At 58.2% G+C, this 13,251-nt stretch overlaps 1 protein-coding gene across 1 annotated transcript; it reads left to right on the top strand.

Annotated features, from left to right (window-relative positions):
• Window positions 1–1,551: 1,551 nt before the first annotated feature.
• Window positions 1,552–10,891, top strand: MYMK (myomaker, myoblast fusion factor). Its single transcript, XM_046656912.1, has 5 exons — window positions 1,552–1,686; window positions 5,834–5,948; window positions 7,063–7,211; window positions 9,878–9,994; window positions 10,742–10,891. Exons 1-5 carry the CDS (start codon window positions 1,552–1,554, stop codon window positions 10,889–10,891), a joined length of 666 nt encoding a protein of 221 aa, XP_046512868.1.
• Window positions 10,892–13,251: the final 2,360 nt, after the last annotated feature.

Raw genomic sequence — 13,251 nt, 5'->3', positions numbered from 1 at the left:
AGGCAGCGTCTGGGAGAATGGAGGAGACAAGGTGGGCGTAGATGGCCCGTGGTCTCCTCGGGAGCCTGGACTTCACCCTGAGGGCTGTGGGTGCCTTGAAGGTGCTTAGTCAGATGTGTCACTGCAAACAGTGGAAATGGGCTCTGGCCAACTTAAGACAAAAAAGAGATTTCTGGAAAAGTACAACGGAGCTTCCAGGTGGAAAGGAAGGTGGGTCAGCCAGGCCTCAGAAGGCCAGAACCAGCCAGCAGCCTCTCTTCGAGGTGCTGAGAGGCATCAGCACCCCTGGGTCTCACACCTGCTGTCCCCATACTCTGGATTCCAAATCCCGGGAGAAGAAAAGTGTGGCGTATCCATCAATGGAACACCCCCTGCCCAGCGACCAAAGGAACCAGCCGCTCGACACAACGTGGACAAATCTCGGGGCCTTTCCGCTATTGAAGCGAAAGAAACAGCACCCAAAAGAATGCAGGATTCCTTTGTATGGAGTTCCAGAAAAGGCAAAGTCAGGGATGTGGCAGAAGTCAGAACAGTGGCTGCCTCTGCTGGGGGACTCCCTACGAGGGGCACAAGGGAACATCCTGGAATGATGAGGATGCTGAGGTGGTCACACAGATGCACTTGCCAAAACTCATCACACTGTACTTTAAAATTTATGCATTTTGTCATATGTGAATTACATCATGATGAAAAAATAAAACGGAAGTAAAGACTGTTCTTTTCGCTGACAACAAATCAATCAGTCACTCAATTAATCAAGCCATCAGTTCAGGGAGAGTCTGCGTGGGTAGCTCGCACACCCCCATCATTCCTTGGCCAGAGGATAAGGGGGCACCCTGCCAGACAGTTTCCCCAAGACCTCTTGCAACAAGGGAAGGTAATTTCCCGAAGGCCAGCCAAGGAATGCTGAGAAGGCAAGCACCAGCCTTGTGTTGGGAGCACTAACAGAGATCCTCCTGCTCTGTTCCCTTCTGGTGTGAAACAATGTAACCAAGTAGAAAAGAAGGTTAGTTTCATTAGTCTAGTCACCAAGGAAACCATATGGGGCTAAAGCTGGCAAATGAGAGGCACATGTGGGCTGGTAACTTACCTACAAGGTCCTTTTAGTGACTAGCATTGGCTAATTTTTGCCACTCATGGACACGTGACTCAAGCAGCAGAGTCCACTGGTCTCATTCTGGGCTCCTGAGCACCCTGGGGAGACAGCCAGGCTGAAAGTGGCTAGAAGTTGGGGATTATACTCACAGGGACTTTTCTCCGTGGTTGCTGCCTCAGAGAAGTATGGTCTCCTTGAATCAACAACTCTGGCCTCTCAAAAAAAAATCAGAGACAAGTGCTGGTCATGTGGTGCATCAGCTGTTGGGCCCTCTCCATATGCTGCTCAACATATGCGCTCATAGCCCTGCCTCCCTTCGGGGCATTTAAACCCCAGCTGCCATTGGAACCCCCGCTGAAGAGAGCAGCCCTTCTCCCTTTCGTTTTCCCTGCCCTGGGGACCCAGGAGGTCTGCACCCACCTCTCCTGCCCAGCCACTGCCTTCCTCCCCAGCCCATGGGGACGCTCGTGGCCAAACTGCTCCTGCCCACCCTCAGCAGCCTAGCCTTCCTCCCTACTGTCAGCATCGCTGCCAAAAGGCGGTTCCACATGGAGGCCATGGTCTACCTGTTCACCATGTTCTTTGTGGCGGTAAGTCTGGGGCGTGGCGGGAAGGCGCACACCGGGCGCTCTCCCAGAAACAGAGGAGAGGGGCCCTCTTGCCACCACTCTCCTGCATTGGGTGATGAAGAAAAGTGATTTCGGGGTGAAAGAAACAGCCCAGAGGCCAGGAGAAAGGGTTGGAGGTCCCCTCTTCCTCTGGCCCTTGCTTCCCCATCTGTGCCAGGAAGTCATTCTGAGGTTAGTGTGAGTGAGACCGAGCTCATAGTGGGCCAGGGATAGTCAGTTGAGGACACGCCCTTCTAAAGTGCCACTTTTCTTGCCACTGGCTGACCACCAAAGGCCACCAGTATCTCCAGCTTCCCCTCCCCCATCCCCCACCACTCTCCCAGCTAGACACATAGGACAGCTCAGCAGGGTGGCTCAGCAGGGTGGAACAGGGCAAGCCAGGCTCAGGAGGGGGTTGGTGGGATTTAGGGAATGTGTAGGGCCCAGTTAAATCTGATTCCAGAATTCTGGAGCTGGCCTCAATTCAGGAGGTCCTGCTCACGTTTTCTTGTCTCTCCTTCTTGGGGCCTACGTCTCGTCTCTGTCTCCGGCTCCTTCTTTCTCTTTCTATTTATATGTCTGGATGACTGTCCCTTGGCTCTCTCTCTTTGTCCCTCTCTCTCGGTCTCTCTGGGTCTCATTCCCTCTCTGTGTCTCTGTTGGTTCTTTCTGCATCTGTCTTTTTCTTCTTTCTCTGTATCTGTGTCTGCTTCTCTCTTGATCTTTGGAACTAGATCCCCATGGAATTTGCTCTCTTTCTGAATCTCTTGGTCTCTCCCTCTCTAACCTTAACCCCCTGACCCTCCGTGTCACTCCGTCTCCATCTATCCATCCCTCTAGCTTCTGTCTGTCTATCTACCTACCTATCTATCTAATCAATCATCTATCTACCTACCTAGTCATCCCTCCATCTACCATCCATCTATGTCACAGTGCCTTCCTGCCTCCCTGTCTCTGCATCCCTCTTGCCCCCCGACCCACCCTCACTGCTGGACTCCCAAAGTGGCCCTACTCTCTTTCTCGATCATCTTCCATCAAACTCATCCTTCCTTTAAGCTTCTCACAGGGATGAGAAGCACCCACTGGGGAGGTGAGCATTCCCCCATACCCCTCACGTGGCAGTACCAGACATAGGAAAAATCACATACCTCCTGCCCCGGGCCAGCCCCGTTCCCCGGCAGCAGGGCCTCGGGAGTGAGCGTCAGGATGCATGGGGCAGCCCTGGTTGGTGAGATCTGTAAGCATACATGTATTGCAGACTCGTGTCCATGTGTCCCACCTGCATCCGGGCTGGCCGAGCCCAAGCTTGCCTGCGATCGGAAAAGCCGCATGTCGCGTGGGCTGGCACTCCCGTAGGCAGCAGGGACCTGGGGCAGGCTGGATCCTTTGAGGAACTGGATTCCCCGGGGCTTCAGTCTCCATCTCTGGGTGGGAGACATCTTAGCCACAATGGTGCTGGCCGCGAGCCCCTGTCCAGGCTGGGCACTAGCCGGGGACTCTACAAACACTGTCTTATTTAGTGTTTTCAGCTCCCCATGAGCCTGGCATTGTGATTCCCATTTGATGGATGAGGAAACTGAGTCACATGCGTCACTGTAGGCCCCAGACACACTCTGGGGCTCCTGGCTCACTCAATGCGTTGTGTCGAAGGTCATTTCATCGTGGGACCCTTGATGGGGAAGGCCAAGAAGTCTGCTTGACAGATGAGAAACGAGGCCCAGAGCAGACATGCAACTTCCCTGTGGGTACAACACTTCAGGGCCGGGGAGAGGAGCCAGGGGTCTTGTCCCCCAAGCCCACGTTAGGCTCAGCCCAGGAAACCACAGACACCACCAAGCCACCCCTCCCTGCCGGGGCTGGGCTGGTCCCACAGCTGCCTCTGCGCCCGGCCTCAGAGGCCCACCCAGCCCTGCCCCGCCCTGCCCAGAGTGGCAGGGACAGCTGCCTGCTCTGACAAATGTCCTCCGGCCTCAAAGCCACACCCCTCCCCTTTGTCCCAGAGCCCCCAGAGGCACCATCACAACTTCTGCCTCCCACATGCCTTCTGTGTTCCCACCAGGGCCCTCCTGTGACAACTGCTGTTTCTGTGCCAGACACCGTGCTGTGTGCTCTGTCACATGGAGTCCCCCGGCCCACCCCACAGAGCGAGTGTTCTCGTCCTCACTTGACAGAGGCTCCAGGTGGTCCCCTGCTTGCCTGAGCTCACAAGGCAGGACCTGTTAGGTTGGCCTCCAGAGGCTGTGCTCGCTCCTGCCAGCCCCCCAGCTGTACCCCACCCCGGCCAGCACCCTCGCCGGGCCAGGTCTGCCCCCTGCATTGGAAGACGGAGGCAGGCCTCGCAGGCACAGAGGCCAGGTGCCAACGCCGCTCTGCCCCAACTCCTCGGCAGGTGGTGTTCCTCAGAATCTCACCTTCCTCCCCACTGTCCAACAGAGATGACCTGAGGACCTGGTGGGAGAAGCCCCTCCTGGACCAGCTCTCCTTCAAACAGCTCCACACCCTGCCTCCTTGACCCTGCATTCACGCGGCAAACAGTTATTGAGCACCGACTGTGAGCCAGCTCTACTCTGCGAGCTGGGGTCACAGCCAGGACCAGACAGAGATTATTGCTGCTTTTGGTGGGGGCAGGGCACAGACAGCGCCCGGCACCTCAGAGGGATTAAGTCTGTAATCACACATGGTGATCTGTGCTACAAAGGAGAGCCGTGGGGTGCAGAGACAGCAGATGGCGGGGCTCAAGTGGGGGTGAGGGAGACATAAGTTCTAGAAGGAGCCAGAGGCAGGAGAAGAACATCTGTGTCGTTCATAGGGCCTGGCTCAGCCTGCCAGAGCTGTAGGGAGCAAGTGTCCTCCTCTCTCCTCTATCTCACAGAGGTTTGAGTACCTTGATCAGGCCCCACCTGAAGCTTCTCTTTCTCGAGCTAAACATATCCACAGTATCCACCATGTCCACCACCTGGTTGCTCTCTTCTAGCTTCTTCTTTGCCATTTTCACTTCAAAGCCTGCAGCATCCAAAGCTAGTTCCCTAGATGGGTCTGACCAGAACAGACAGAAGCAAGGCCATGTCTTCCCCGGTTCTGGACGCTGTACCTCTATGAATGCCTCCTGGGTGCACCTTGGCTTTAGGTCACGTACAGTTGTAACCAGTAGGAGCTCTAAATGGATCCCAACTTGCTGGACTTGCCAGGTGACCCCAGGCTCGGGTTCCCCCGGCAGCGGCCCTGGCGCCTCCAGCTGCGGGCTGCTCTCCCGCCCACCTCCTCCCCATGCTGAGCCGGGCTCACCAAGAGGCGATTGTGCAGGTTCCCAAGCTTGTTTATGCCTGTTGAACTTGTCAAAATAATTACGTCATGGAATTAAATATTACTTAAGATGACGAAATGTGTGAGCGAAAGGAGGGAGTTGTTGTTGCTTTCTGTAAGAAATGAGTTGACTGCTTTGAAAATACAGGCATTTTGCTTTAAAAATTGAAATTAAACTGGGTATCCTGGAGCCAAGGGTGGAAGAGTGGGGGAGAAACGGGTGAACCTCGGACAGCGCACAGCACGGCCTGGGGCCTGCCATCCTCCCGCGCTTTAGAGAAACAGGAAGTAAACGCTGGTGTTTCTCAAAGTGTGTTCCCAAGAACCTCTTAAAAATGCACATCTCCCACCCCAGCCCAGAGCCACTGGGTCAACGACTCTCAGGGTGGACTCAGTAACCTGAGTCTGCATGAGCCCCCAGGGTTCTGAGGCCCAGTGGTCATAGGGGCAGACTGTGGCAGAGAAGGCCCCACGGCCCCTTAAGAGCAACTGGCACCCAAAGAGAAGGCTCTGACCTGGCAGCCTACAGCTGGCAAATGAGGCAAGGACGAGGCTTCAGGAAGCCCAGGCGTGGAGAGAATGCGTCCATCACATTTTTGGGTTCCCCACCTCTCAGGCTTGGTCTGAGTGACTCCCAGCCTCCATCTAAAAGACCCAATGAGGGGAGTAGTCTGCAGTGTCCCCTTTGTTCAGATGGGGAAACTGAGGCATGGAGCCGCTAAGTGACTTGCCCCAGGCCTCGCAGCTAGCGAGCGGCCAGGCTGGCCAGGGGCGTGGCTCCAGCGCTCTCCTATCCACCTGCTGACCGCCCGTGGGTCCTCGGCAGCTCTACCACGCCTGCGACGGGCCCGGCCTGGCGGTGCTCTGCTTCATGAGGCACGACCTGCTGGAGTACTTCAGCGTCTATGGCACGGCACTGAGCATGTGGGTCTCGCTGATGGGTGAGTGGCCTCCCCCGGGAGCTCAGCCCTGCAGGCATGCACCCACCCGCCCCAGGAGAAGCCGAGCCACTGACTCTGCACCTCCCACCTCCTCTGAGGACCTCCTCCCCTCTCCCAGGGTTCAGAGCTGAGCCTAATCTAAGCAAAAGAGTACGTAGTTCTTGGATGTCCTGGTTCCCATTTTTTGTATCCTTTTTACACTGCACGTTTAATGACGGCTTGCTATGACGATTTTCCCAGCAGAGACATACAGAGGGAACGGTGGGCGTGCCCTGCCCTCTCTCTTTCCCTGGAGAGCCACTGCTGACAGTTCAGAGTGTGCCCCCCGGGCCCTTTCTTCAGGCTTATACCAACATTCACACATAATTTTTTTTTTTTGAGGAAGGTTAGCCTTGAGCTAACATCCACTGCCAATCCTCGTCTTTTTTGCTGAGGAAGACTGGCCCTGAGCTAACATCCGTGCCCATCTTCCTCTGCTTTATATGTGGAACACCTGTCACAGCATGGCTTGATAAGCAGTGCGTAGGTCCACGCCTGGGATCCAAACTGGCAAACCCCAGGCCTCCAAAGCAGAACGTGGGAACCTAACCACTGCACCACTGGGCCGGCCCCCACCCCTCCTCTGACTTTTCAGCCCAGGTTTTTGTGATGATGAGATCACTCAAAGGCATCTTAGTCGGCCACTTTGTTTCACTTGCCCTTGTCTCATGGCAACATCAGGACACACTGTCCCCCTCACACGGGGCTTGCTGTGCTTTGCCCAGGCCCCGTTGAGGACCCAGATCTGTCTCACTTTTCGTTGGTGTGCCTTCGTGTCTTTGTCCCAGTGGTCCTGTGGAGCGGTCCTTCCTTGTCCCTCGCATGCTGATGACTGTTTGAGGCGGCCCCCTGCTGGAGGAGCCAGGCTGCCCCGTCCCTGGGAGAGGAGAAGCCTGCCTTCTCTTTAAAGCCAGCTGGAACTCAGACCTCTCTGTGACCGGGTGGGGCCTTGGGGTCCCGCTGGCTAAGGGGCCGCCACACCTGGGCCCCTGGGGGATGCTTCCTGGGGGTAACAGCGGCCAGGACGGGCAGGAGACGCCACTCACCTCTCCCGGTTTCTCTCCCGGGCCCGCAGCGCTAGCCGATTTCGACGAACCCAAGAGGTCGACTTTTGTGATGTTCGGCGTCCTGACCATCGCCGTGCGGATCTACCATGACCGCTGGGGCTACGGGGTGTACTCCGGCCCCATCGGCACGGCCGTCCTCATCATCGCCGCAAAGTGGGTGCGTACTGTGCAAGCCTCGATGGTCGGGGCAGCCCTCCCCTGACTGTGACTCCAATTGCTTCCCGCCTCGTGTGTGGCCAGGCTGGACAAGGCTTCAGCTAAAACACATAGAAAATGACCACTGGCAGCCCCAGCCAGGCACACCCAGTTTATGTCCTGTTTGTACCCGCTAGCTGTGCTGCTAATCCAGGTTACTGAACCTCTGCCCCTGTTTCCATAGCTGTGAAGTGGGTAATACAATAACAGTCCAGGGTCTGTGCCCTAGGACTGGCCCAAAGATTAATTAAGATAATGCCTCTTAAGTCCTGGCACAGAACATGGCTTCTAATGTGCTCAACAAATAGGAGATATTTTCTTTTTACTATTGTTATTGTTATTGTTGTTATTATTGGAGAGAATGGCTGCTTTAGAGATGCAGTATCAGCTGGGAATGGCCTGGGTTAATCTGGGAAGACTTCCTGGAGGGGATGAACCTTGAATTTAGTTCTAATGGGGAGGGAGGATGTGGTGTGAGGTGGATGGGAAGATGGAACTGCTCGTGAGCACTGAAGCAGCCTTAGCAGAGGTTTCCAACCCTGATGGTCCTTTGCTGGCTGCTCAGGGACCTGGCATCCACGAGGCCCTGTACGTGTGGTCCCCAGGCCTCCCTGCACCCTCTGTCACACTGAAGCCCTCCTGACTGCAAGGACCGAAACCCACTCAGACCGGCCCAAGCGAAAGAGGGGTGCTGCAGCAGGATGGAGCCAGGGGCGTTTCCTGGGACCCCAGAGCAGGGAAGGGACCGGGCCTGGCAGGGACCAGAACAGAGACGTGGAAAGCAAGGGACAGTTCTCAGGGAAGAGCGATCCGGCTGGGCAGGTGGTCTGGAAGGCGCCCACCAACCCATTTTAGAGGCTCAGGAGGGAAAATAAAGTTCTGGTGGTGAGCTTACAAAACACACTCCACTCCTCTCTACACCCAGGGAATAGAGGATTTACTTTGCCATTTGGTTAATGAAGAAACTAAGGCTCAGAGAGGTCAGCAACTTAACAAGAAGTCACAGCAGGACAGCGCCGGGTCAGGCCTCGACTTTTCAAGCAAGATGAGGACAGGAGCCTCTTTCTCACTCCAGCTGGGGGAAGCGAAGCTGCCCCGAACTCACCCGGGAGGCCCCTCAGAGCCGCCCGGGAGAGGAGAGGAAGTGTGCGGGTCTGTCTCGTTGTCTTGTCTGGACCCCGGAAGGCCCCCGTTAATTAACACGCTGGAATGCATAAACACAGGGTGCGCTCAGGTCCTGATAACTCGCTCCTCCCGGCAGGAAGTGGGACGGAGGCTCCTTGCTCTGCCCAAGGCCGCTCCTCCTGCAGATCTTGGCCACGTCTGAAGCTGGGCTAGATTTTAATTAGCCAGAGTAGCAGTCGCTCACTGACGTCCCCATGAAGCGCCACGGGGCCTTCCACGGCCCTCAGGCTGTGCATCCGGCCACAGGAACCAAGAGGGCTGCCTGGCTCCCTACATCTGGGGCTCAAATTGTGTTTTCTAGACCATTTAACATGGAGTTTATTTTGGATTTTCAAGGGCAGTTGTTTCCTGGAATGAGGGTGGATTTTTCTGCCGGCGGCTCGTCCTTCCTCGAGACAGGGCTGGGACGGGCAACCCCCAGGGAGAGGAAGCTGAGAGAGGTGGATGAGGGGGCTACGGGGCAGGGCCAGGCCACCTGGGGCAGGAGTCTCCTTCCAAAAGTGCAGGATTGGCCAGAGGAGGGCTTCCGGGCAGCAGCCACCACGCCCAGGGTCACACTGGCCATACCACACACCACCAGCACTGTCGCCAGTCCTGACTCCTCATCAGCAGTGGCAAATTCCAGAAAACTGAAAAATGGACCTCATCTCATCCTTCCTTCGGTGGCCAAACCTGCTCTGCCCAGCATGAGGCTGTCCCTGGTCTTCGTGGGCTCCCCCTTGGTGGCTTGTGCAATTAGGGGGGCTGCCCCAGCCAGGGGGCTTCTGCCGTGCGTACATCGCGCGTGGGACTGTTGACCTTGCTGAGCCCGACCGCCCTGCGCTCTGAAACCCCTCAGCCCCGAGAGTTCGCTTTCTCGGGATGTGGACCCGCATGGACTTCATCCTTTTGTGCACATGAACCCAGTTTTTTTTACACATAAATACCTCCTTGAACCTGACTCTAAGCATCAGTATCTGAGACATCACAGCTCAGCGGGCTGGTCAGGTGTGTCTGGTAAACACCAGGATGAGCGCATTACCTATCAAATTGACTAACGGAGCCCGCAGACCGCCACACGGGCATCCCGTGGGCCACTCCAGTGGGCAGGTGCGGCTCTCCAACGCTCCTTTGCTGTAAATAATCACCATGTCCAGTCTCTCTGGGGCTCCCCTCTGCCTGGGAGAGGACACATGGCCTCGTGACATCCCAAAGAGGCGGGCGGGTGCAGGACGTCCTCACGGGGCAGACTGGCCCAAGGGGTCTCCAGCCCAGTCACCCAGGCTGGGGTCTCTCTTGGGTCCTGCAGCCTCAAAGCCAGGCATGTTGGAGCATCTCCCCGAGCCCCATCTCCCGCCTGCGGATGACCGGGGCGCCAGTGCCCAGGGCCAGCTGGAGCCAGCTCAGGGTGGCCATTCCCGAGGCTGTGACCTCAGAGCTGTCCCGTCAACACTCTCCCCACAGCTGCAGCAGATGAAGGAGAAGAAGGGTCTGTACCCCGACAGGAGCGTCTACACCCAGCAGATCGGCCCTGGGCTCTGCTTCGGCGCGCTGGCCCTCATGCTGCACTTCTTCTTTGAGGTACCAGGTCCAGGGGGCGGGGAAGCGGCCTGTCCACAAGGGCCCACTTCAGCCCCAGCCTGTTCATCTGGGGGTGACAGGACGCCCTCTCGGGGGGGCTCCAGCAGCATCACACTCCTATGGGTGTCAGGGTGCCTCCCTCCGATCACCGTGTGGTCCATCCCAGCGCCCCCGGCATCGCTGCCTGTGTGGAGCTGGGGGGATACAGAGAGCTTGCATCTGAGATGAGGTGCACAACCTGAGGGGCCTGGGGCTGGACCCCGCACCTGGAGGAGGGAGGAAGGGAGGGAAGGAGGAGGGAGAGGAGCAGGGAGAGGATGGAGGAAGTCGGGGAGGGGGGAGGGAGCGGAGGAGGGAGGAAGGGAAGGAGTGAGGAGAAAGGGAGGAGGGATGGGGAGGGAGGGAGGTAGTCATGGAGGAAGGAGCTCCAGCCTCATCGTCAAAGCCCCAGTGAGTGGCGTAGACTTTCCATGCTCTAAGTACTCCGTGGCGGGAAGGGCCACTGCAGGCTGGCAGTGAGGGGAGGCTTCTTGGAGGAGGCACTTGGCCAGACTCCTGAGGACAAGTCGGGGTGCCGGGAGGTGGCCCACGGAACTGGCAAGTGCCTTGGCATGCCAGGCACGCAGCAGAAGAAGAAAGCAGCGGGGGCGGTGGGGGGAAGGGCTTGCTGGGAGAGGAGAGGAGAGGAGAGGAGCTTGGAGAGGAGGGGAGGGGGCTGAGGCCGCAGATCAATCCCCCCCCCTGCAGGATTGGGATTACACCTACGTCCACAGCTTCTACCACTGTGCCCTGGCCATGTCATTCATCCTGCTGCTGCCCAAGGTCAACAAGAAGGCCGGAAGTGCGGGGCCCCCGGCCAAGCTGGACTGCTCCACACTCTGTTGTGCTTGTATCTGACTCTGCAGACCCTGCCCCCTCCAAGCCCCGGGCCCCCCACCCCCCATGCCTGCCGAGAGCCCTCAGGTCCTACCCCACCTGGAGCACCCAGGAGAAACGTTCCTGCTCAGACCTCGAGAGGTCCCCAGGGACTTGGGGAGCACCTCCCTGAGTGCTCCCTGAGAACCCGCTTATTAGACTTCTCCCGGATGCTAAGCTGGAAAGAAGAGAACCTTCTCCCCTCTCCTGGGCCATGGCCATGACAGATCTGTGTGTCCACAGAACCCGGGAGCCAGCGTCCGTCCTCACCCAAAAGTCCCAGCCCCTTCCCAGCCACAGAGGGGTCTGCCTACAGCCTGGTCCCGTGTCCACCCCAGGCCATCTGTGTTCTCCTGGAAACTGCTGTCCCCACTCCTGTCCCAGGCCCTCAGGCTCTGAGCGCACCCATTTAGGGAGCCAGGCCAGCAGGGCCAGCTCTGTGCCTGGCCCAGGACTGCCTCCTTCTTGGCCGTCGCTTCCTGGATTCAGCCGGTCCCTGAATCAAGCTGTTTCAATAACAAGAGCCAATAAGAAACTCCTCCATTTGTTGACCTTACTTTGTGCTCAAACACTTTACACTTGTCATGTCATCCAATTCTTAAAACAAAGTGCAGTCATTCGCATTCTGCAGACCGAACTGAGGCTCAGGGTAGATCACTTGTTCAAGGCCCAGAGCTGGTGGATGCACAGCTAGGCTGCAGCCACTGTCTACCAGTCCCAGGGCCGTGCTGGGCCTCCTCGCTCTGGAGTTGACGGTGCACAAGGCGTGAGTGCCCACGTCGGTGCTTTGAGCCCTCTGCCTGGCTCCAGCCCTGCCCGCAGCTCCTCAGCCCCAGAAGGTGGGTCTGGAGCAGAGCCTCGAGCAGAGGCCATGGACCTGGGAAGGTGGGTCTGGAGCGAGGCCTAAAGCAGAGGCCGTGGACCTGGGAAGCTGGGGCTGGTGCGGGGCCTGGGGCAGAGGCCGCAGGCCCACAAGCTGGGCTCCTGGGCGGTGCTGCAGGAGGTCAGCCTGTCCCCGTCCAGAGCCTGTCTGCTCTGGGCCCCGGGGGGTGGCGGGAGCAGGCCTCCCAGACATCACCTCACAAACCCGAGCCTCCCCCGCAGCCCAGCCCAGCCCGGCTTCCGGAATGATCCGGCACATCTGTCAGGCAGGAAGTTACCTACACCTGTCTGGGCCTGTTTGTGTTTCCATACCCTGCAGTGACCCACGACCATGCCCACTGCATGGGGTGGCCCGTTATTTGTCCTAAAGTCACCCTGTGCACGCTTCAGGGGCTGGGAGAGGGCTGGCTCCAGCACCCAGGGCTGGGGACAACGTGGACCCTTGGCCAGGCCTTCCCCCGTCTGTCGGCCCCGCTGATTGCCCAGAGGTCCTGAGTCTCGGGGCCTGGACATCCCACATCCTCACCCTGGCTCGGCCTCTTTCTGTCCCTACAGCTGTAGAAGACAGAGCAGCCCACTCGGCTCTTCACACGGGCGGGCGCTCAGGGTCCTCGCCAAGCCCTGGGGGCGGGAGCGCGTCACTGCTCCGCTTTCCAGATGAGGAAGCGGAGGCTCCGTAGCTTCAGGGCCATCCTCCCAGCGTGTCCCCATCGTAGGGTGAGGGGCACAGATGCAAAGGGGCCTCTCCCCAACCCAGCTCTGTGCCCTGGCGGAGGGGAAGGCCAAGTATGTCCTCCACTGGCTGCCAGTCTGGTTGATGGGGCGCAAGCACAGACACGCACGCGTGCACATGCAGGGACACACACGTGCTCACATATGCGCACACACACCACGTGTACACGCACCATGAAGAGACGAGGCCTCCTGGAACCAGTGTCTTCCCTTCTGGCCCCATCACCCATCTCCACAAGAGGAGACTCATAAGTCTCGACACCAGGCAGTAAGGAGAGGGGCAGACTCAGGGAACCACTCGGGGTGGCCTGGAGGCATCACTCCAGAAATAGGCATCTGCAAGGTGGCTGGCCCCCACCCATCCCCTCCCCCATCCCCTCCCTCTACCCATCCCCTCCCTCCACCCATCTCCTCCCCCGCCCCTCCTTCCACCCATCCCCTCCCCCATCGCCCCCCCACACAGCAAGCACGCCCCCCTCCCAGCTCTGCGGCAGCCCATGGAAAATTGGAGGCCGCGGGATGCTCCTGAGCAGGGAGGAGGTGAGGGGCCTGCCAAGCGCATAAGGGCGGCACTAACAGGCTCCTTACTGTGGCCACACTAATTTATGAGGCTGTCTGGGAGCCCCGCCAAGTCTGTAAGTCATGGACAATTAGGAGGCGCGCTCCAGCCCTTAGCCCCGTCCACCTCTTGGCTCCAGGGCCAGCTCCCCGTCCCGAGCAGGACCAGC

This window comes from Equus quagga, chromosome 1 (assembly GCF_021613505.1).
Source record: "Equus quagga isolate Etosha38 chromosome 1, UCLA_HA_Equagga_1.0, whole genome shotgun sequence".
NCBI classification, from domain to species: Eukaryota; Metazoa; Chordata; class Mammalia; order Perissodactyla; family Equidae; genus Equus; species Equus quagga.
This window is presented reverse-complemented; position numbering and strand designations above follow the sequence as displayed.